General features: G+C 37.1%; 1 protein-coding gene across 2 annotated transcripts in view; it reads right to left on the minus strand.

The window, feature by feature from the left end:
- Window positions 1–25,000, minus strand: part of LOC115218654 (cubilin) — a 397,234-nt gene that overhangs the window by 115,958 nt on the left and 256,276 nt on the right. For both annotated transcript variants that reach the window (XM_036508531.1, XM_029788578.2), the window contains 3 exons: window positions 23,183–23,307; window positions 17,921–18,070; window positions 7,816–7,909 (listed from right to left, as the gene is read on the minus strand). In XM_036508531.1, the coding sequence (XP_036364424.1) occupies window positions 7,816–7,909; window positions 17,921–18,070; window positions 23,183–23,307 (369 nt within the window). The remainder of the gene's footprint in view (window positions 1–7,815; window positions 7,910–17,920; window positions 18,071–23,182; window positions 23,308–25,000) is intronic.

The following is a 25,000-nucleotide window of genomic DNA, read 5'->3' on the forward strand; positions in this document are numbered from 1 at the left end:
CTCATGGTCTCCATTTATATTACTGCACTGAAGAGTTTTCGTAAGAAACGGCACAGGACACTAGATTGGTTTGAAAAAAGGTTCGGGCAAGTTCCCCGCTGTCAATGAGACAGCGCCCCACGATCCAAACAAGGTTACAAACGTTAAGAACAGCATGGCACAAGGCCCCAAAACAAGCGCAGAAGCAGTGCAAACGACTACTGACTGCATTTTACAAGGGAATTCAGTCGTCGTTTGACATAGGTGACATCCGTGCAGTTTGTTAAATTTCTTTTCTTCAAAGATTACTATAGGTCCTTTCATTATTTCTAAAGGGTTAAATGAAAAAAGATATTAAAATAGAGTTATCTGCTGTTAAGAATGCGTATTCATACTTTTGCTACATGCATACATACATACATACATTTTCGGTGTATTTCAACCAGAAAATGTTCACTTAAAGAGAATAACAAGCTACGTAATGCAAAATTTTTACTTTTCAAAAATTCCAATTCTAAAGGGTCGAAACAAACCCGAGCAACGCCGGGCGATACTGCTAGTATAAATATATATATATATATATATATATATACATACACACACATATATATTTACAGAGACGTACACCTACGCGCACGCACACACGCACACACGCACATACACAAGCATATGTGCATGCATATTTTATAACAGAATTGGTTCCGACGTTAGATGGGTAAACTGAAAGTTCGGTTTGTAACATCGAAAGCTCTACCTACAACAATAACAATAACAATTATTGATATCCATACACCATCAAATAAATGTAAACATTTCTATTTCCGCCTCCATCGCAAACAACATATCGATGTTTTAGCTTGTTTCGTAACATGGACATTTGTGGAGAGCATAAACAAAAGCAGTTCAAAATAGGTCTTGCTGCTGAAGGCAACTGGTGAACCATTCAACTTTTTACCCCACTTTTTGATAAATAATTTCTAACACATGAGTACAAATTTTAGGTGAAAATATTTAACTCCTAATTATTTCATCGAATTCATACAAATGAAATTTGAATTAGACTTGAACTCAAGTCCCGGGGAGCACGTTGTCCGCCACTGATAAAAATATCCTGCCAATAGCAGACATAGATTTACATTTATTCGGGCAACTATTGTCAATTCCTTTTGCTGGCCGGCACTGATTCTACCGAGCTTTCAAGATCTAAAAGCAATGAAAGCTTCGGTGAATTTGAACTCAAGACTCACGTTATGTTATGACCTGAAAGCAGCTTATCTGATGCCCTGTGCATTAATTCAACAACAATGTCTTATTGCATTTTGAAGAAACTTACAAAAGAAAAACACTGGATTCGAGAGACTTAAGTAATTGAACGCTGCTATATCTTATTGAACACAGGAAGATGATAAGCAAACTTAACATTGGCTTTGAACACAAAATGATTATATATATATATAGGTCATAATATACTTTCGACAATAAGCACAAGACCTGGGATTTTGGGGGAGGGTCTAGTCGATTACATCGACCCCAGTACATGGCTGGTACATATTTTATCAACCTCGAAAGGATGAAAGGCAAAGTCGACATCGGCGGAATTTTAACTCAGAACTTTTAAAAAAGGACAAAATGCCGCTAAACAATTTATGGTTAGGGTTGCCTGGGTGCTTACAATTCTGCGAGCTTACGGCCTTAAATCATAATAAAATACCTCAAGATATGTTGCTATGTGCTTTTGTTTTTGTAAAATAATAGAAATAATCATTTCTCAGATTGTACAGACAGGCGAAATGCTAAGCATTTCCCCCTTCGCCCTCACGATTCTACCTGCTCTATAATAATAATAATAATAATAATGATAATAATAATAATAATAATAATGATAATAATAATAATAATAATGAAAATAATAATAATAATAATGATAATAATAATAATAATAATAATAATAATAATAATAATAATAATGATAATAATAATAATTTTGCCACAAGGGCAGCAATATTTGGGGAGGGGATGAGTTGATTACATCGACCTCAGTTCAACTGGTACTTATTTTATTGATTCCGAAGGGATGAAAGGTAAAGTTGACCTCGGCGGAATTTGAACTCAGAACGTAGCAACGGGCGAAATACCGCTAAGCATTTCGTCCAGCGTGCTAACGAGTCTGCCAGCTCGCTGCCTTGATAATAATCCTTTTGTGGAGAGGAGGACAATAGATCACATTGACTCCAGTACATGACTGGTGCTTAGATTATCGACCACGAAAGGATGAAAGGCAAAGTCGACCTGGGCGGAATTTGAACTCAGAACATAGCAGCAGACAAAATACCACTAAGCATTTCGAGGGCTATTAAGAACAAAACATGTCCGTTGCTTTTCCGTATCTGGTTTCAATGTCCTGATCTACGGCAATTGACTTTGTCTAACATGTCCAAATGGATGATGTTATGGGAGCATATTGTGCAATGTGTTCATATTCCAAAAAACATCTAGAGGAAGTCTTTGTCTATTTATTTCAAGGATATTCTAGTTTCATGGAAGGTTTGAACTCTCTATGTTACATATAAGAGACGGTAGCGATCTGAATATTTGACATTGCAACAACATTCTATTTCATAGACATAAGTTTATAATGCATAACTAAACAAAATGGGAAAAGTTAAAAGATCAATTTCTGTGAAAAGTATTGGTAAACAACATCCAAAATAAAACTTAGTTTTTGTGATGTTCTGACAAGACCAGTATACCAAAAATATAATCTACATGATGATATCAATATTAGCGCTGACTCAAGCCGTCTGCTCAGCGTATCTGTTTCATTGCTATTTTATGATGGTGAATCTTTGCTTTTAGTCACGACTAAATTTCCCAAAAAATTTTCGTGTTTGGAATATTCTGAAATTTTCAATATCATGTATATATATATATATATTATATATATATATATATATATATATATAATATATATATATATAAATGTATAAACGTCTGTCTGTCTATGGGCTAAAAACATAAATGAAAGGTTACAAAAAGCAGAATGAAAAGCAAGAAAAGCAATAGAAACGAATTCTATTCTGAGGATCAAGTAAAAACGTGATTAAATGGTTAGCTTCGAAACAACGTGGTCTCAGATTCGATACTGCATTACAGCAAGACCAGGGCTTACCATTATCATAAGAGTGGAGTCGACACTGAGAAGATATGGCATATTCACACTTTTTACCATAGGAGAGAATCTTTTCTCCCTCTGCTGTGAATTTGCCTTTAGCAGTTGAAATATGTCACAAGAATATTTTAACTAACCTACAGTTCGCTTATGCCTAAACACTGCTTGGCAGTGATACTGCTGAATATATATATACGTATGTGTATTTTAGGAAGTTAAATGTTATGTCTGGTCATAGAGTCACCGTTCGTTTCACACCTATAAAGCGCTTAGCAGTATAGGTGATTCGTCAGAATCAAATGACCGAAGGCGCATAACCTCTCTACAACTGGTGGAAGAAATACGTAACTTTAAGTTGGTTTTGTAAACAAAAAATAAAATCCTGTGCTGTGGGCCAGGATTAGCATCACAAGAAACAGAGATGTAATAAATTTGGTAAGCATTCAGAGTATTGTAACGTAGTCACTTGTCTCCAATTATTGTAGTATCGTCATGACAATACTTGTTCACACTAAAAGCGTGTAGTAACAATAAAATATATAACGAAGCAGAGTAACAACAACGTAACAACAATCCAAAAAGCTCTCCACGATCTATACACGAACCAACAAACGACATTCCGACAAACTACCAAAACGACACTTTACGACTTCCGCTCATTGAAGCCTTCTCTCTCTCTCTCTCTCTCTCTCTCTCTCTCTTCATTTTTTGCTAATCACTTATTCTCATTTAATTGTCTATATTTTGTTTGTTTATTCATATGTTTCGTCTCATTCGATACCCTAACCCCAATGTTTGTTTTGTCTGTCCTCGTATCGTCCCCTCTTTTTCTCAACCTTATGGTGAATAAAGAAATTCTCTCTCTCTCTCTCTCTCTCTCACACACAGACTGCTACTATTTATAGCCGTTCGGTCAAGTCTATTCTCGCGGGGGGGGGGGGCTGGGGTGTCGGGATCTCGTCACAATACAGAGGTAAACAAATTGCACAGAGAATGGAACACTTAATTAATTGGAATACAATTCCAAAGGAAAAACAACTTGCCTCATGACTTTCAAACAGAATATTCTTTGGAATTCCACGTGTTAACATCTCTTTAAACTAACAATTTGATTGAAAGGTTACCGACAGCGCATTTCAAAACTGTTTAACTTTCTTCAGACGTTCTTACTAATCAGTAGAGGCCAGGCGAAGCACATGTTTGTCGATATAATTCATTCATAACTGTTGATATTGATAACACACACACACACACACGCACACACATTTATATAGTATGTAATCGAAAAATCGCAAGTAAAATATCCTACGTAGGAAACCTATTACAAGCTTCGAAGCAATTTTGTTTTATACTATAATTTCATTTAACATCGACAAAAACCCCCACACGCAATTAAACATATTTGCGCGCACATATATACGTATATATGTGTGTGCATGGCGAGCTGGCAGAAACGTTAGCACGCCGGGTGAAATGCGTAGCCGTATTTCATCTGTCGTTAGGTTCTGAGTTCAAATTCCGCCGAGGTCGACTTTGCCTTTCATCCTTTCGGGGTCGATAAATTAAGTACCAGTTACGCACTGGAGTCGATGTAATCGACGTAATCCGTTTGTCTGTCCTTGTTTGTCCCCTCTATGTTTATCCCCTTGTGGGCAATAAAGAAATAGTATATATATGCATATATATATATATATATATATATATAATATATATATATATACACACATGCAAAAATAGACACGCACATATTCACACAGACGTATACACAACACTACATATAACCTGTCAAAATGTCTGGGCATTAATACACCGTAGGATATAGTTTAACCTATTTAGATGTTTTTCTTAATTTCAGTAGTAATTAAATAATTATTTTGGCCATTTATCTTTAGTCGGGATATTTGTCTATGAAAATTGAAGAAGAATTTAATCGCATAAATTAACAAAATGCATTTAACCTCGTCCCTCTAATGTCTGGCTTTAATACCTGAAACAGGTGAATAACTCATTAACTATTCCTTGAACGACACTTAATGTACCAATGTAGCATTATACGAATATACATATACCAATCCTATAGCAATTTCGGATTTTTTTTCTTTTTTTTTTTATCAACCATTCGTAATTTAAATATTCGATCTTCTTACAGAAAGAGGAATCTTTAATTAGCAGTAAATGCTGTGTTCCAAACTAAACATGTTAGAATATTTGAGTGTTGTCTACAAACATTCTGAATATAAATCCAGCCGGAAAAAGAAATTGTCTTTCGTTGATTCTTGGTGCGAAATCAATTAGACTATAAAACAACAGCGAAACTTTAATAACTGTCATTCCAGATGAAGCGAATTACAAAGAGGAAATTTATCTCCTAAGTCTATGGATAATCTTATTTAATCTATGTTTTTCAAGTCAGCCTGTATTAAATTCAATCACATAATTTAATTGGTTGGGATAAATTTAAAGCATCATGGCATTTCGTTTCATTTTGAGTTTAAATTCCAGCCGATGGGCGTCTCTGCTACTCATTTCCCTGGAGTTAATACAATATGACCCTCTAATTCCTTTGCATTCGCTCAACTGACTGTAAATTTTACCTGTGAAATACGGCCTTTGAAACTAATCAATTATAATCAGCGCGAACATATGTAATGAGAGGAAGTATCAAACAACAGAAGCCATGAAATTCACGGTCAATGGATTCTTATTCCTTCTAGACTAAAACTTACATTTTGATTTCTTCTCAGCTATATTGGCAACGACATTAGCTAATTGTTTTCCGTTCTTTCTTGTCAGCACCAATAGTTATTTTCATGGTGACCAAAAATCATGACACTAGAAAGTTACAAATTTCTGCTTCAATCACAAATCAGCCCAGCTTCATCTCTCCTATTCACACCTCTTTCTTCTTTATTACCGCTGTTTTTACATTAGTGGTTATATGCCAGTATCGGTGGCATGACTTGCGTTACAGCAATATTTTTACTTTTGATGCTCTTAATAATCCAATCAAGTCAACTGTAAAAAAAATGAAACATCTCCTTGTGTGAGCCGCGCAACCTAAAGTAATCAAGCTAATGTCTCCTGACTAGAGTCGCGTTAAATGTGCTGCACTGGAGATTGATCTCCTATTTATATTGTAAGTATTCTACAGTATTTCCACCGCACACACTGCTAATCACAATATCTAGAGTTTATTTTTTTTAATCAAACCTTTCTTTCAACAATACCATTGTAGATAGGTTTTGTGTTCGTTTCAAAAGGATTTGGTTGCGCATTCTACTTTACTGAGAGTCTGCGTAAATACACCTCCAACGCCCTTAATCCCAACATCCCTGTCACGTCCACACTCAACCTTGGTGCGAAGAAAACATATGCACACACAGAGATACATCCATACATATTCAAAGATGCATATATATGTATATATATATATATATATATATATATATATGCATACTTACAGAGATAGGTACATACATTTCTAAATGTACAGCAGCATTGAGAGTTGTATTACTCAAGAAATAAGGCATATTTCATGTCAGTCTGTTTGCAAGAAACAACAGAAACATTTCCCTCACTGGACATAATGCGGTAGAAAAGAAGACAAGAAGACCTTGGGAAACAATTCCCCGTTGAGCAGTTTTAAAACTGAACAATGTTTAAACTGGTCAGTTAAGGCCTGATAATCTCTTTCAAATTGGATGCATGAAGTGGCAGGCCATATCTGGAATAGACAATCTGTGTATGAGGCAGAGTTACTTCCATCATCTCATCACATGTAGCGGTTCTTGAATATGGATGAGCGAGACCAACCAGCACGTGGCTATAGTTGTTGTTGTTGTTGCGATGGTGTGTGGGTGGGTGGGTGCAGGGTGGAAGCGGCGATGGTGGTGATAGTAATATTATAGTTGCTGCTATTATTGGTTATACAGATAGTGTGTTGTTATTTCCAGTGGTTGCAAGAAAGGCGGCGAAATGGCAGAATCGTTTGCCGTTACATTCTGAGTACAAATTCTGACGAGGTCGACTTTGGCTTTCAACCTTTCGGGGTCGATTAAATAAGTACCAGTTACGCACTGGGGTCGATGTAATCGACTTAATCCGTTTGTCTGTCTTTGTTTGTCCTCTCTGTGTTTAGCCCCTTAAGGGTAGTAAAGAAATAGGCATTTCGTCTGCTGTTACGTTCTGAGTTCAAATTCCGCCGAGGTCGAGTTTGCCTTTCATCCTTTCAGGGTCGATAAAAATAAGTACCAGTTGAGTACTGGGGTCAATGTAATTGACTCATTCCCTCTCTCAAAATTGCTGCCCTTGTGGCAAGATTTGAAACCGTCATTATTGTCAGTGGTAGTCCTAATGTGGCGGTTGTTGATAACTGTGGTGATGTTACTTGTGTTATTGTTGTTGTTAGTGACATTAGTATCTGGATGAGACTGTGTTGTGGGTACCATTGTTATTAGTTATTATTACTAGTTGTGGTTTTGGTCATGTGGTTGTTGTGTTGTGCTGTCATTGGTGGTGGCAAGTTTAAGCACGTGCCAGGCTCCGATCAAGCAGCCCTATGATGAACAACTTTAAAAAAAAGATGACACTTTACTTTGAACATCTTTCCCCGATATGTTGAATATATGCAATCATATAAAATTGATATATAAATGTAATATACCTACCCTTCATATACTGTGGGATAAAACGGTGAATTGAACTCCTTCCAGCCATGGCGGTTAGCAACTAATAGTGTTTTGTCCCGACATGCTGCAGAGGCTGAAACATGGAAAAGAACAAAGAAGAAACGGTGAGATTCTTTGGTTTTGTTTGTCAATTAAATGGAATTGCAATTACCGAGATAATCATTTAGAAACAGAGATAGCAAACAAACGTATAAAGCAAAAATAATTATTTCTCTTCAGGTGAGACATTTGAAGTGGATTGCAGGTTTATTGCATCGAATCAAAAGCAGTTGGTGTTGTTGTTGTTGTTTACATCCAAGTTTGTCCAAGGGGAGCAGATCTTATTGAAAAGACATATTACATCCACCATCGTTATATTTTGCAGACTGTACATTTTGGATAAACTGCTTAATCGATCTTCCCTGCTTTAAGACCATGACGTATAATTTGATGGGGAATTAGGTACTATTTTTGTGAGATGAAGAGACTACACAGAGGTTCCCCCATTACCATATATGGAGAACTAAAATATAATTTATATGTCGCAACAGAAACACTGACGAGAATGATCCTATGTTTTTTTTAAAGCAAGTATATTTTATTCTCGATGTTTCACAATCAAGACAATACACCGAAATAAGGCGGCAGCGGCGGCGGATTGACTTTACATCTCCGTCGAAATTGCTGGCCTTGTGTCAGAATTTGAAATCTATATTATACACCTATACAATTTCTTGCCGTTCGTATCTTTTGCAAACTGACCATACATTTCTTTTTCTCTTAACATGACGTTTCATTTTTTATGTTCTTTTCCTCTAAGTTTTTCTTTCTTTACACAATTATCAGTTTTAATGACACCGGACGTCTTTTCTCGTTTCAACAATGGTTCCACTGTATTCTTTTTACATACTACACTAAGCTGTTTTCCTCTGTTTCAATACAATCCTGGCAACTGATGAAACCTCTCCCACCGTTTCTTCTGGAAAAGTACAGCCTATCGGTGTCGCTCTCCAGCATTGGAATGCAAGGGAAGCTTCTAAAGTGGCTTAAATCCTTTCTGGTGAACAGAACGCAGCTTGTGGGGATCAATGGTGTTCGATCAAGCGCAGTAAAAGTCATCAGTGGTGTCCCACAAGGCACTGTGTTAGACCCACTCTTGTTCCTTATCTACAAAAATGACATTATCTGAGTCATTAAATACTATGATATAAAAAATTTCGCGAGTGACTCTAAGCTTCTGAAGGTTGTCGACAGGATGGGAGACCGGATCGATCTTCAATCGGACCTAGTTGCTGTTATCCAATGGGTGCAGAAACATAAGATGCAAATGAACGAGGACAAGTTTGAGTTAATCCACTTTGGTAAAGAAACTGCACTTAACCATATATTCTTCCTTCAGGCGAAGACTTCACGGCATCAAACACCGCTAGGGACCTCGGTGTGACTGTCGACGATAAGCTAAGTTGGAGTGTCCACATAAACAAGAAAGTCGACATGACCCGCAGGGCGTGCTCCTGGATCCCCAGGACTTTGCAGTCTAGAGATGCTCCAATCATTATCCTCTTTTTTTCTACCTTCGCCCGCCCTCACCTTGAATACTGTTGTCCGCTATGGTCTCCCTACACGAGGCAGAATATTAAAAAGCTTGAAGCACCCCAGAGATCAATTACAAAAAATACTGATGGCATTTCTGGTCTTAATTACTGGGAATCGACTCACGAATCTCAAACTGTAATCTCTCCAGCGCTGCCGAGAGCACTTTATTATTTGTATGATGTGGAAATTGTTCCGACAGTATTGCCCAAATGATATCGGTATCACTTTTAAGATCCACCCAAGACTAGGTCCCCGTGCCATGCGTCCTCTACAGAAAGCATGCTCTCAGCACATCACAGCACTAAGACAGAACTACTTCTCCTCAACTGGACTTGCTCTTCTTAACATCATTCCAAAACATATAAAGGAGGGAAAAGATTTCATAACCTTTACTATTTGTACCCATGACTTTTACTTATATATGTATTTATTTTTTCTATTCTTTCTTTAGTCGACAAGATTCGGGATGTTGTAGAGTCGGGGGGGGGGGGGGTTGCTATTACCCCATTCACATTCTCCGTTGCCGCTCGCTCTATTCTCTACTGTGTGTCTGGCCTCCGTAATCTCCTTCGGTGTCTGTTCTATGTGTCGATAAGATCCTAACATCTATGTTAACTACCAAGCCACCATGTTGTACTTTAGTACGCTGGTATAGCAGCAATGAGCATTTCTCCTCCTTGAGTTTCTACCCGTGTCCACTTATCCTCTCACCTATGATACGGGCTGTCCCTGCAATGTACATCCTGTCCTGTTTCTGTACCATCCCTCTGTACACCTTTTACTATAGACTATATTCCTAGTATTAAAGTTTACACTTTATATATGAGCTTAAACTATGAATGTAATCTATAGTATAAGGTGTACAGAGGGACGGCGCAGAAACAGTGCAACGACATACATATACAGACACATTCAGAAATACATACATATATATATATATATATATATATATATACTTAACCACGCATACAATCATACGTATGTACATACAAATATACTTACATATATTTATGTATAAGCACACACGCATACATTCTTAAATATGTGTGTGCGCGTGTGTGTGTGCGTGTATGAAGAGAGAAAAAGTGAATGAGAGAGAGAGACAGAGAGGGAAAGGGAAACAAAATGGAAAAGGAAAAATAAGAATAGGCGATAGGTTTCCGAAGAAAATTCCTAAATTGACATTCGGAGAAGTAGAAGGAATTAATGATAACATTTTGAACATCCTGTTCCCTCTCTAATTACTGTCACTTTCTGCTTGTAAACATCAATGTTATAACTCAGTCGCTTCATTTAATCATTCCCGACTCTGTCTCGTCTCATATCTCTCTCCATCCTCTCTCTCTCTCTTTATATGGTTATCTATTTGTATATATACATGCATTGCCTTATATTATATTATACATACAGATACATACGTATATAATCCGCGTGTGCCTGCCTGTGTGTCTGTATGTCTATGCATGTATGAAAACTAAACGTTTTTCAAAGCCTGTCATTTTTGGCTGGCGGTGATATTTTAGCTAAAGCCATGCAAGGTTATGACTTGTATTTATAATTTAATAATTTTAATGAATGTTATAATAAAGCAAAAACAATCAACAACTACAAGACTCACCCATTCGACCACAACAATAACAACAATAACATCTCCTTTGCCCATCTTGTCCCGATCTGCGATCGATTACTTTGAATCGAGTCTCATCTTATCTATAAAATGGCGAGTTGGTTTCAAAATGGAACATATCTATTTTTGAGACGACATACTGACTTTCTAATCGATCTTTACTGTAAACACGACAAATATCGACCTAAACGCTATTATGCATTTTTTTTTATTCCGATCTCTTTTCTTTCTTTCTTTTTTTTTTATAGTTAGCTATTTTCAAAGATAAACAAGTTGAAAATGTTTCAAATGAATCAAAAATACCTATAAGTCAGTTGTTATAACTATATTGTATGAAAGACCATAACTTGTTCTCTCTCTCTCTCTTTCTCACGGACACACATACCGAAAGAAGCAATCATACATTCAGTTAAACGCATAAATTATATGCAAGCAGCTTATGCACAAATGCAAACACATACACACTCCCGCGTACAGATCAAACGCATAATTATACGTACAAACTCACCGGCATATCGTCAAACACGTACCAGTAAACATGCATACACAAAGACACATACGAACATGCATTTACCGAATCGCATAAAAACTCAAGCAATCTTCCATAATTAGAGATATATCCACACAGACAGACACATAAACACGTAATTACGTGCTCAAAGTTAAACGCACATAATTATACACAAGGAACCCGTCACACGCAAAGGGATAATGATTATATAACACACACACACACTAAACTGAACATGCGCACTCACATTGGCACATAGCGATAAACAGCATTTATAAAGATAATTTGTACGTATAAGTATGTATATAAGAACATATATATATATATATAATATATATATATATATTATATATATATATATCTTGTAGAATGGCAGAGCAGTGGTGGCATGTAAAGTAAAATATGGTTTAAATTCTATACCAATGAAATTATCACACGAAATCGAAGTTGTGATTCTTTGTAGATGGCAATTATTTCTAAGATACATTGTTATATATCGGCAACTAACTATGAAAAAAAAACAGAAGAATTCTTTATATTTTTAGACTTTTTTCATTTAGCAATGTATCTAAATAGTAGCAATAGCTTCTGAGGCAATCTATACCCATAGGCCAGAACAGAGAATCTTGCTCAGTCAAGTCATGTATACGTGTGTCTGTGAGAAAGAGAATAGAGAGAGAGAGAAAAAACAGAAAGAGAGGAAATACAGAATATGGAACTTGTATAGATTTATGCATAAATATATACAGATATATAGTTATGTAGGTTTATATATCTATACATCTATGCGTGTGCGTATATATATATATTATGTGTGTATATATATATATATATATATATACACACATACATATATAATATATATATACACATACATATATATATATATACACACATACATATATAATTATATATATATATATAATATATATTATGTGTGTATATATATATATATATATATATATATATATATATTATATGTATGTGTATATATATATTATATATGTATGTGTATATATATATTATATATGTATGTGTATATATATATTATATATGTATGTGTATATATGTATATTATATATGTATGTGTGTATATATATATATATATATATATTATATATGTATGTGTGTGTGTATATATATATATATTATATATGTATATATATACACATTTACATTCTCACACAAACGCATACACGTATTTTACAAACATATATTTATGCATACATGCTTGGACGCGCGCACACACACAGTCTTATATAGATACATATACATATAAACACGTCATATATACGTGTGTATGTCATTGTATTTCTAAGCAAACACTAAAAAAAATATTTCGTTGTACACTAATTGCAATGTGAAGACATTTCCAAGTAAGGGAGGAAGAGGAGGAAGAGAGAAGTTGAATTGATCGCACACAAATTTGAGAGAAATCACTGCGCTGAGAACAAATAATTTCCCTTAAATCAGGGTCTTATTTTAAGATATGTCTTGAAATATACAAAATATAAACTCATCTGCGACGGGAAATCCATCATTAACGATGCTTACTTATTTCTTGCACTTTTAGATTGGATAAGTTAACAAAAGATAACCCCAGAATAAGATTGGAGGAGGTTGGTAAATAGGTGCTGGTGTGCGCGATGGACTGATTGCCGAATGCGATCCATTTACTCGGCATTCGAAGAGTTAAACTTAAAATGACTTTATAATAGGATGGAATATGTGTTCGTACTTTGAGTTTGTTTATTGTAGATATGTGATCACACACACACACACACAGACAAATGCGTACGCGTGCACACACACACACACGACCCCCCCACATACTTATATAGGCCTAGGTATAGAAATAAAATAGAAAAAAATTCTCCATTTTATTATCGACTTCACAACGATGACAGACAAAATAATTGGTGGCAGTGAGGGAAACTGAGAGCGGAGCGATGCTACACGAAGCTTTAAGGACGCGATCACTTTTCTACCTTGCGCCACACACACACACACACACACAGACCCACAAACAACGCATGATCGACACAAAGTATAATTCGGACCAGCCCCGAGGCGCTTAATACTCGTAAGGTTAGCTTTCTCGTGTGCACAACATGAATATCCTACTGGATATATATATATGAATATTATTATTTCTAAGTCTCTCTAAAGGAGACTACGGGAGCGGTACTGAATATTAACAGTTATCGCCAAGCTAATACGGCAGTCCAGAAACATAAGACGAATGCTGCTGTTGATTAGCTCCAAGAGGCCATCTAGCTATGTGACACACGAACCTGTTTCCATTATAACCTTCAGCCGCTCTGAATTGATAAGGGGCCACCCAACCAGTAAACTCCAACCGCAGAGCATGTACGAAAACTTGCAATTTCTCAACTATGCTCCCTTGGAGGCTTCTGTTTATGTAAAAATATAGTCTACAAGTGCCGTGTTATAAAGGCACGCCCCCACCAAGCTAGGGTCTATATCAGCGGCACAGTTGATTTCAAGTACTGCTACCTTACACACATGAACTCTTTCTCCAATCCAAATTATAAATGATCAACTTCCTGAAATCTCAAAATATTCCATTATACTCTGGGCTGGTCCATAGTAAGTGAGATTCCTCATATTACACAAACATCAGTATGTGCAAATTATGTTGAAGAGAATCGCTAACCATTCTTCGCCTCTGCAACCCCTCATTACTTAATGGACACTCAGATGCAATATTATCTTTGAAACACTGGTTCTACTCATCATTCAAACCTTTTATTCAATCTGTAGAATGCCATAACTATATGTATCCAGACTAAAAATCAACCTTGAATTAAAACAAGCTGGCCTGACAACCAACTATCTCCAAAAATACTAGCCTTCTTATCAAACTCTATTTTCTTAGAAGTGTGTAGTGGCTAACGATCTATCATGACGACTGTATACTTTCTTATACTTAGCTCTCCAAATTCTTCTAAAGCACTACTCCGCACCTCCCTGATAGCATCCCCATCCTCTTAAGTGGTCTCCTCTCATCTCTCCTCCTCACCAAAAGTACTTAATACTACCTCACTCTTTAGGATACTAACCTGTCAACCTCTACCTCTTCCCTCTACTCAATTTCATACACCTCTGCTTATCATTGTACTCCCCCTCCAATACCAACCCAAATTTATTATCCCACTAACTACTGCTTTATAAGACTACCAACGTACCTCCTCCTCCTCCCCACTCTGTCCACTCCTATCTTCTCTCATACTTCTCTATGTACTTTAGGAATCTCCCTCAGTCACTGAACCGGTCACCTTCCTTCCCTCAAATAATGGCCATTCCCTTTTCTCACTATCCCAACCATTAATTCTATAGATTTCATTAAACATGCAATACACTATCATCTCCATTACACCTACCCCCAGCCTCTCCTCGTCCTCCTACTTTCTTCTTCTTTTTCTCCTCTCTTTATTACCCCGCCCCACTCGTGAACTGTCTTTCCTCCTCTCACTATTCTCTATATTGCTACCACCCCTAATTCGCCCCTCTAATACACCTAATTCTCCACATTCAGTCCTTCCGTCTTTGAACTTCTCTCCTATAACATCTCAAACGTAAGATCTCCTCCCTGAAGACCCAGGCTCATTTTAACCTATGCTGGAATCAATCGACGAACATTATCATCAACTGCCCGAGCCCCCAGAAACAGCTGTCGGACTTGTAATACTTCCCGTAATTATCTGTAATTCTCTATTTCATTTGTATTCTGTGTAAGTTGGACCGTTTAATATGTATACATATATACACAGTTTTTGTATTTCATGCATTTAATATATTATATATATATATATTGATCTGTATAATCTGCTTATCCCTACCTTTACTTCTATATCCGCTCAAGTTTAAATCTCTTGAGCATTACTTAGGATATCCTATACGTGAATATCTTGATCTCAATTATGAAATATATATATATATATATATATATATATATGAGAGGTGGGGAAGAAGAATATATATATGGGAGGTGGGGAAGAAGAAAGAAGCGAAAATGGGCAGAATCATAATTTTTTAGCCAGTAATATTGAAATTCCAAGAGATTTTATTTTTATAAAATGGCTTAAAACGAGGATAGAAAGCAACTAAATGATAAAAAAAAATTAAGGGAGGACATGAAAGAAGAGGGATAAGGAAGGTGGGGAAAAAAGCGATGATGGGACGGGAAAATGATCGAATTAATATTAAGCGTATAGCAATTAAGTATAAGAAACAGGGAAGGTAGAAAGATGAAAAGATTTCAAAAGATAGAGAGGAACTGAAACATCTTCCTTGCTAATTAGAATTGCTAATTAAAAGAGGAAGCAAAGGTTGGAATAGAGATTTCAGGATATTCTAATAATCGCAGGAAAAAAAGTGAAAATAATGAAATAATCCCCGAATTACTTGTTAGGTTTACTCCGATAGTGTTTACACATCGCTGTTATCCCACAAATCAAATTATTCTGAAGAAGATGAAGCTGTAGGTTGTCCGATTCAAACGAAGAGTTACTAATATATGTATGGCCTATACCACACACACACACACACACACACCACACACACACACACACACACACACACACACTCACACACACGTGTATGTGTGTTTGCTAGTAATTTATGTGAGTGTGATTCCATTTATCTATTTATTCTGGTCAATATTGATTAATAGTTATATGTATGTGTGTATGTTTATATATATACACACATAAATGTATGTACATATGTATAAATGTATATATATATACGTTCGTCTGCCTATGTCTATGTGCTGCGTGCCAAATTCTCTCAGCACGTCTCGAAATCTCGATCCAAAGGCTTAGGGCTGTGCTTTTCTGGATAATTAACTTCAAACTTTCAGAATTGCAAAATTCCAAATCTCCAAATTACCATGCCAAATGAATAGGCACCAAATTTGGCACAAGAATCTCAAAGAATCTCTGATACACAACGCATACACGCACGTATATGCATTCTATTATATGTGTGTGTGCATGCGTGAGTATACGTCTGTGTTTGAGTCTGTATGTATTAAATATTAATATGTATGTTTCCATATGCCTGGGTAACACACACACACACACACACAAGTTGCTAATTATTTACATATTTGCTTCCAAGCTTACACACCTATATTTCTTATCGCTTGTTGCAGTGTTCGGAACCACTTTGGGCCAGTTAGAACTGGCATATTGATTAGAAATATACCTCCAATCGTTGTTGTTTTTTTTAAAGTTGAACTTCTCATTTTATATAATAGAAACGATGAATCGATAAGGATTTATTCGACAGGTACATCCACTTTCCAGTATCAGGTTGTATCTTGCAACCTATCAAAGATTTTCATGAAATAATATGAGGGCGAACGGAAGCATATAGGACGTTTTGTTTTTTCCCCCAAGGGAGAGATGCCGAAAATGACAAATTCTAGGCATCTGCTGTAGAAATCAGCGCTCTTGGTAAAACCTGAATAGTTGAGACAAGTGAACCCTTTGCCAGTTAGGGGTCTTAAAGCAGATGATAGATTAAGTGGACCACTATGTAATATGTAAGGTTCAAACAATATTCTCGATTGAGCCGGTTTTTATAAGCTCCGTCCATAAAGCTATAAATAGAACACACATACACAGACAGACATGCACCCCCCACACACACACATTACCGGGTCAAAGAGAAGTACTTCAAAAAATCGTTTGGCATAATGAAGACTCGTATGGCACCCAATAAAGACTCCCACGTATGCATTACGGTGAACTGAGATTATCGAAAAATTTATAGATTATCACTGTAATTAGGAGATTAATACTCCCTCTAGGAATGCTTAGAATCAAAATGTGCGGGCAAGGGAGATAAATCCATTAATATCAGCAATGACAAATAAACGATACGGTTTGAAGTTGGTTCTGAAAGGTTAGAAGCGAAAGCAACGGATATGTCCATCAGTTCGGAGAAAATCTGTTACATATTCTCAGAATACTAATTCTTATTAACCAATAGAATGGTAGATACGACAGAACATCGATTTGGGAACCTCCTGCAATGCTTAGACTGGACTTTTCAATACTTAATTTGAATTGTACAAACGAAATAAATAAATAGAAAGGAACTAATTTTAGCTGTTCTTTCTTTGAGCTCCGGTTTATTTCGCTCAGTAATGCTATCATTTCGCTCGGTAATGCTATTATTTCGCTCTAAATTCTTGTAATACCAAAGTATGCAACACTTATTGTCATTATTTGGCAATAATTAAAAACAGATTAGCAATTTTGTTTTTTGCATTCGTATTCATTTACTAACAGTATGACAATTATATCATTGAAAAATAATGCATTAAGTGAGTAACTTACGTGATCCCATGTAATATGATAACTGGAAGCCTCGGCCGGTCAGAGAAGCATCTGAATGGAAGTGAATGAATAGACTTGCGTGATAGGTGTAAAACTTGCGTCGCGTGCCTCCACACCATCGGCTGAAGATATCAGCTTTTCTGTCGGTTCCTGCAAAATAACTATAAGTAAGTAAACAGCTATAGCTAAGCACACACAGTTGCACTTGTGTGCATTACGAGCGAGAAACCCAAAACCAAAATAGCCACTCCGAAGTCGTAGAAATTGTAGGTGTCACTGCGTGGCAAGTGATGAGTGTATATATATATATATATATAAAACTAAAGAGTGGGTGGTATTTCCACGCAGGAATAAAATATAGGAAAATGTGTTGTTGAAAATGCACCTAAATTTCAAAACCTCGTAAATGTGTAAAATACATTTATTTACATATATACCAAACTAGTTTCAACAATATTTTTTGTTTATCAATGGTAAAAGTTTAAAATTAGGAAAAAAAAAAAAACATTTTTAAAAGTTTCAATGTTGACAAATTAAAATGTTTCAATGTTGATAAATTAACATGTTCAAAACAGAAGGTGGGAGTCTGAATGTTCATGGCAGTCAATAAAATTAAAACTGTATATCAATTTGTTTGAATGTACAAAGTTCATTAATTTTTGTGGTGGTCGACAAGTCATACTGAAAAAACAAGTGTGAAATGAAAATAGTAAAAAAAAAAGGGAGGGGGGATTTGGTTTACAGTTTCTCTGATCCTCTTCTAATAGACGCTTTCGCTTAGGGCGGCGAGCTGGCAGAACCGTTAGCACGCCGGGCGTAATGCCTAGCGGTATTTCGTCTGTCTTTACGTTCTGAGTTCAAATTCCGCCGAGGTCGACTTTGCCTTCCATCCTTTCGGGGTCGATTAAATAAGTACCAGTTGCGCACTGGAGTTAATATAATCGACTTAATCCGTTTGTCTGTCCTTGTTTCTCCCCTCTGTGTGTAGCCCCTTGTGGGTCGTAAAGAAATAGGTATATTTTGGGATCAGATGAATTTATAATTTTATTCCGCGAGCGGGTCTGATTTTTGATTCGTTAAAATTCTGGTGACGTGCTTTTTTTCCCCGTGGTCAAGCTTGTCGTTATGCTTGGTTGGTTTCCTTGTGGATACGGTCAAGAGTCGTTCCGGTTGGTTGGTTCTCTTAAAGGGTCATTTTGTTGTATTCGCTGAAGTTCGTTTTTGATTGGTCTTTAGTTAGGTGACGTCAGCACCTGGTGTTTGTAGAATTTCATTGGACTGTAGGTGGGTGACGTCAGCAGTTGATGTTTGTGTGGTGATTTAGAGTTGCGGTTTCGAAATCCGAGTGGAAGATTGCTACTAAAGTTTTCAGCACATGTCGGTAGAGTAACTCCACCTCTATAGGAACCTGTCTTCTCGATCTTCTTCATGGTAGATAAATAGTGGAGTGCAAACAGAAGCAACAGGTGGACAGTCAGTTTTCGGTGGAGAAAGAAGGCAGCATCCACAGAAGGTAACAGAATATTGAGCAAGATGTCAGCACAGATGGATTAAAGTAGAGGAAAGCAGCATTGAAGACAAAGCAGAGAGTGGGAAACTAAGAGATGCCGTCACTGACATGAGACGCCAGTAGGTGGACGGATTGATTCTGGCAGACAGAGGAGGAGTCACTATGTGGGAGCTCGCTCTACAAACCGGACTGCTCTCAATGCAGAATAGAAAATGGCGAGAAATATTAATTATAGACTTTAAGTACCGGAAAGTGTCGCTGTGTACTTGCGCGCGCGATGTCAGTGGGTGCCTGTGTATGTAATATGTGAGTGTGTACATACATATATATGTGTGTTTGTATGTGTCAATATATATATATACACACCCCACCACACATATACATACATTATTGCAGTTGCTATAATATGCTACATATATCAGTTTATTTATATACGTATGCTTATGGACGTTTGTGCATCCATACATAAATTTATAATAAATTGTATTCGATAAATTACTTCAATTATTCCCCTCTGGATGTGAAAGAAGATTTCTCTAATGATATAATATAATTAAACTTTAAAGAATTTGCAAACTTTTTCAGTCTGTTCAATATTTTGGCTGCGATGTTGTTCCACTGTTTTTGAACTGATTATTCTCATTATATTTATGATTAGAGAAATATTTCGATAACTAAACATTTCACATGTTTTCTGGAAGATAAAATATCATAATTTAACGATTTATTGTTTGTTAGTTTGTGAATTATTAAAAAGAATCTAATATTATTAGACGTAGATTTAAAAAAGATAAATAAAATAAACGAACAAAACAAAGCAAAAATAAAAACCATTATGGCAATGATGATGATGATGATGACGATCTTGACGATTATGCCGATGTCGACGATGATAATGATAACAATGATGATGATGGTAGTGATGACGATTGCAATGAGAGGGTGAAGGTAATGGTCATGATAATCATAATGGTCGTGGTGTCGATGATGGTGATGGTGATGCTGAGGTTAATGGGAAAGATAAAACTTATAATAGGATGACAACATCGGGTGAGGCACTCGCAGAATCCCCAGAATGCTTTGTTTGGTTTGTTTCGCTTCTCCACGTTTCGAATTGCAACTTCAACCGACGCCATCTTTGCCTTTCTCTCGATCACTTGAGGAGGCATTTACGTCTGTGTTGGCTCCCTTACAGAAATCGGGTGAGCATCAGTAATTTACAAGATTTGAAGGGATCTCCTGTTCCCTTCTAATATGGAGGGCTGTGTAAATATGAATATAGTTTTGCAAACTTGAAGCTTCTTCTCTGGTGAATTACTTAATTTCTTATTTCTTTATTACCCACAAGGGGCTAAACGTAGAGGGGACAGACAAAGAGATTAAGTCGATTATATCGACCCCAGTGGATAACTGGTACTTAATTTATCGAGTAGTCCACCTCGCTCAAAAGGTTCCTGAATAAGGGTTGTTTAAAGATGTTGAACGAAACAACCATGTTTTCAAAGGTGAATTATTCAAACCCCAAAGAATTACAACACATAGCTATGACCCTTCCCCATACTTCTGCTCGTGCTCGGAGATGCACTCATCGCTAACCACTAAGGGATATATGCTCAACTAGTTAAGATCAAACAACTGACAAGCAAATTTGTGGATTGGAGCAGAATATTTGCTGAAGCCCATCTTTTACCCAAAGACCAAACAATATGCATGATAACACTTCCAATCACTTAAGATAAAAAGCTATGAGAATCACAGCCTGGTACTGCATCAGGGCATTTATTAATAGTATCATCATCATCATCATTATTATTATTATTATTATTTATTGTCTTTGCATAGCTTCTATCGCTGGAGATGTGCTACGTTGCCACCTGTTCACTACCAGTGAACTAAGGTAACACTCCTTATTTTTCGAGTACCATCTGGAGTATTCGAGCGGTGCTGTTTTCTGCAAGTGCTCCACCCTTATTGCAGCCCCTATTTGTTCCATGTACTTCTCAAGAATTTTACTTACAGTTCTCAAGGCTCTGACAATTATTGGTACTACTACCACTTTTTCCATCGACCACAACTGCTTAACCTCCCAAGCTAACCTGTCATATCTATCGACTTTTCTTTCTTCCTTATCACGTTGTCAGCTGGGAATGCTATATCTATGATCCAGCATCGTTTGCTGTTATTATTACTGCTGTTTCTACTTTTAAATTGCACCTTTGTTACAGTCACTTGCCCAGACACACCCAGCATTCTGGGACGAGTGAAGGATAAGAGATGTTATAATATGACTGAAAGATTGAGGGTCAAATGTTTCACAGAATGTGCATTTAAGGTCAGAACCGTTTTGAAGGACGTTAGCCTGGTAGTTTTTTTGTGAGCATGTTTTGGTCTTGTGCTGCCAATATGAAACCTTCAGTCTCTGCTTTCAGTCCTGAACTTCTCGGCTACTGATGGTTGTTGCCTGATCTACATCAATTTATTGGCTTCGAAGTATATACTGTCCATGCAGAGGCTTCTGGCGCCATCGCTTCTCAATTTATTTCTGTCCCTTTTTTTTTTTTGCAGTCTGCTCGATCCATTTTGCTTGTTTTGTGGCAATGGTTTCAGGTTTTTCAACTATTTTTGAGTTAATGCCAAGCTTCCTTCATAATCGAATGTGACTTTTTGCTGCTTTCGTGTTTGCACAAAATCGCTGCGTCCACTCCTCTGTACTAGATAAATACCTGTTCATTGCTATTGTGGAGGACTTATAGCACAGTTCTACCTGCATTATTTCTCTTCCCCCATTACTTCTAGGTAGGTACAGACGATCAGCATCTGCTTTTGCAGCGTGCATATTATTTTACTTGTCTTCTTGCCCAGGCGTTGGAACTCTGTAAGATTCCAGTTAAAGATGTTAAAACTGTATTGGACTACTGGAAGTACCAGGGTATTGATGGCTTCGATGCGATTTTAGAGTTGAGTTCAGTTTTTAGTATGAGTCTTATTCTATAATATTTCTTTCTTATTTTTCCTTCATAGTATCATGTTGTATACCGTCTCCTTCGTTTATCCCCAGGTATTTGTATCTCTTCTGTGGGTCAAACTCCTTGATAGTAGTATCGGTACCCAATTTAACGTAAGCTGTTTGCCTGAGCTTGCCCCCCCCCTACAGTAGTTGCTTTAACACACTTATCAAGGCCAAAGTCCATCCTGAAACCACCATTATTATTATTATTATTATTAATGTTCAATACCTCCGTTGAACATTTCTTGGTAAGTGCGTGTGTTTGTCTTTTCTTTCTCTTCCCAAAGGTTTGCTTGTGGTAATTCTAATTGCGCTGTCTTGTTATTAAGTCGATCTGCATTTTTAGAGACCGTTCCGTTGCATGCGCCAAGTGGCAACATTTTGAAAGACCGAACTTTTTTTCACATCAAAAGAGAAATTTCAGAACAGCTTCCATGCTTCTGTTCTCACTGACCGACAAGCATGAGAGGAAGATGCATAGTTATATGCAGGAGAAGCTGTCAGTTGAAACCATCTATCTATCTATCTATCTATCTATCTATCTATCTATCTATCTATCTATCTATCTATCTATCTATCTATCTATCTATCTATCTATCTATCTATCTATCTATCTATCTATCTATCTACTTGCCTAGCTAACTGCCTGTCTGTCCATTTATCTATGCGGGTGTGTACATCATGCCAGTATGTTTTGGTGTGAGCGTGTTCTAGAACAGTCATGCGAAGATATCCGTTGTCTTACCTAAGTACAATTCTGCATAGTCCTTCATACATCCGATGGAATATTCGATATCTGAATCTCTGACATCAAGATACAATTTTCCAGACCGGCTTCCAGAGTTGATTAACCATGAACATGACAAGTTACTGCAAATAAATAAATAAATAAATAAATAAATAAATAAATAATAATAATAATAATAATAATGATAATAAGGTTATTGGATGAAGAGGCTGAGAGGGCTCAGTGAAAGGATAGTGCAACAGCTAGGTAAGAGCTTGCAGGCAGGAGCAGTACCCAGCTGGATGACAAAGAGAAAGACATTGTTATGTGTCAAGGATCCTGAAAAGGGAAATGCTGCACCCAACTTTAATAACATGCCTTCCGCTAATGTGGAATTTAATGTCAGGCGCTTTGACCGGTGAACTGTATCGATACTTGGTAAAAAGTGGGCTGCTGCCTATTGAACAGTAAGGGTGCCAAAAGCGGAGCCGGGGAACGAAGGATCAGTCCTTAATTGATAATCTACTTATCAAGAACTGCAAGAGATACACAAACCTGAGTATTGCATGGATTGACTATCGTAACGCATACGATGTGATACCACACACCTGGATAGCAACACTGGAAATTTATAGAGTCGCAGAAAATATGAGAAGCCTTATATGGAATAAAATGAAGTGCTGGGGAACGAGACTGACAGCAGAGAATCAAATATTAGGAGGGGTGAACATCAAGAGAGGAATATTCCAGGGGGACAGTATGTCCCTACTGATCTTCGCGCTGGAAATGATTCCCTTGAGTCAAATTCTGTAGAAAGCATAGTTAGGGTATGTTCTGGGATGGGTAAGGGAAAGCTGAACCACTTGCTATTCATGGACGACCTGAAACTATTCACAAAAGCTGAAGCAGAACTAGACAGCCTAGTCCAGTCTGTGCGGATTTTCTCTAATGATATTAAGATATTTGGGCTCTCAAAATATGCTCAAGATATTTGGGCTCTCAAAATTTTCTCTAATGATATTAAGATATTTGGGCTCTCAAAATATGCTACGATGGTAATGAGACGAGGAAAGCTTGTCAGGACTGAAAGCACATGACTGGCAAGTGTTGAAATGATGAAGGCAATTCAACCTCAATCCAGTTATAAATACTTGAGGTAGATGAAGTCAAACGCAACGACATGAAGGAAAAGACAAAAAGAGGGTACCTGTAGTGAGTGAGAATAATATTGGCTTCAAGGCTGAATGTCAGAAACAATTACGGCAACGAAGTCGCGCGCTTGCGTATCAAATTCGAGAGCTTAATGAGATACCTGGCCGAAAGCAAGGAAACCTTACTAGTGACAATTAGGACCGAGGGAGTATTGACAGCGGAGAAAACAGGCAAAACAAAGGAAGAAGTACAAAAACGACATGAAGAAGAATTACGCAACAAGGGACTACACAATCAATTCCATATAGTCACAACAGAAGTTTCTGGAAAAAAAGGTAGGATTGGCTGACGAAAGGAACAATAAAAAAAGACTGAGGGCGCACTACTGGCGGCGCAAGACCCTGCTTTTACCACGAAGTGGAGGGTGAATCTTAGGAATGATCAAGTGTCTCCGCTGTGCCACATCTGCAATTGGGTGGATGAGACAATGGCCCATATCAAGAACGAATGCCATAGACTTGCGCAAAACAACAGGTTGCGGCGATACGATCAAGTAGCGAAAGTGCTACACTGGAAACTGTGCAAAACATGGGGACAAGAGAAATGCAAGATGTGGTATGAGCAGAAAGCGCAGAAAGTGGAGGAGTCGGAGGGTTCCAAAGGCCTCTTGGATTCCCCAATCTA

The sequence above is a fragment of the Octopus sinensis genome, linkage group LG13, assembly GCF_006345805.1.
Source record: "Octopus sinensis linkage group LG13, ASM634580v1, whole genome shotgun sequence".
NCBI lineage: Eukaryota > Metazoa > Mollusca > Cephalopoda > Octopoda > Octopodidae > Octopus > Octopus sinensis.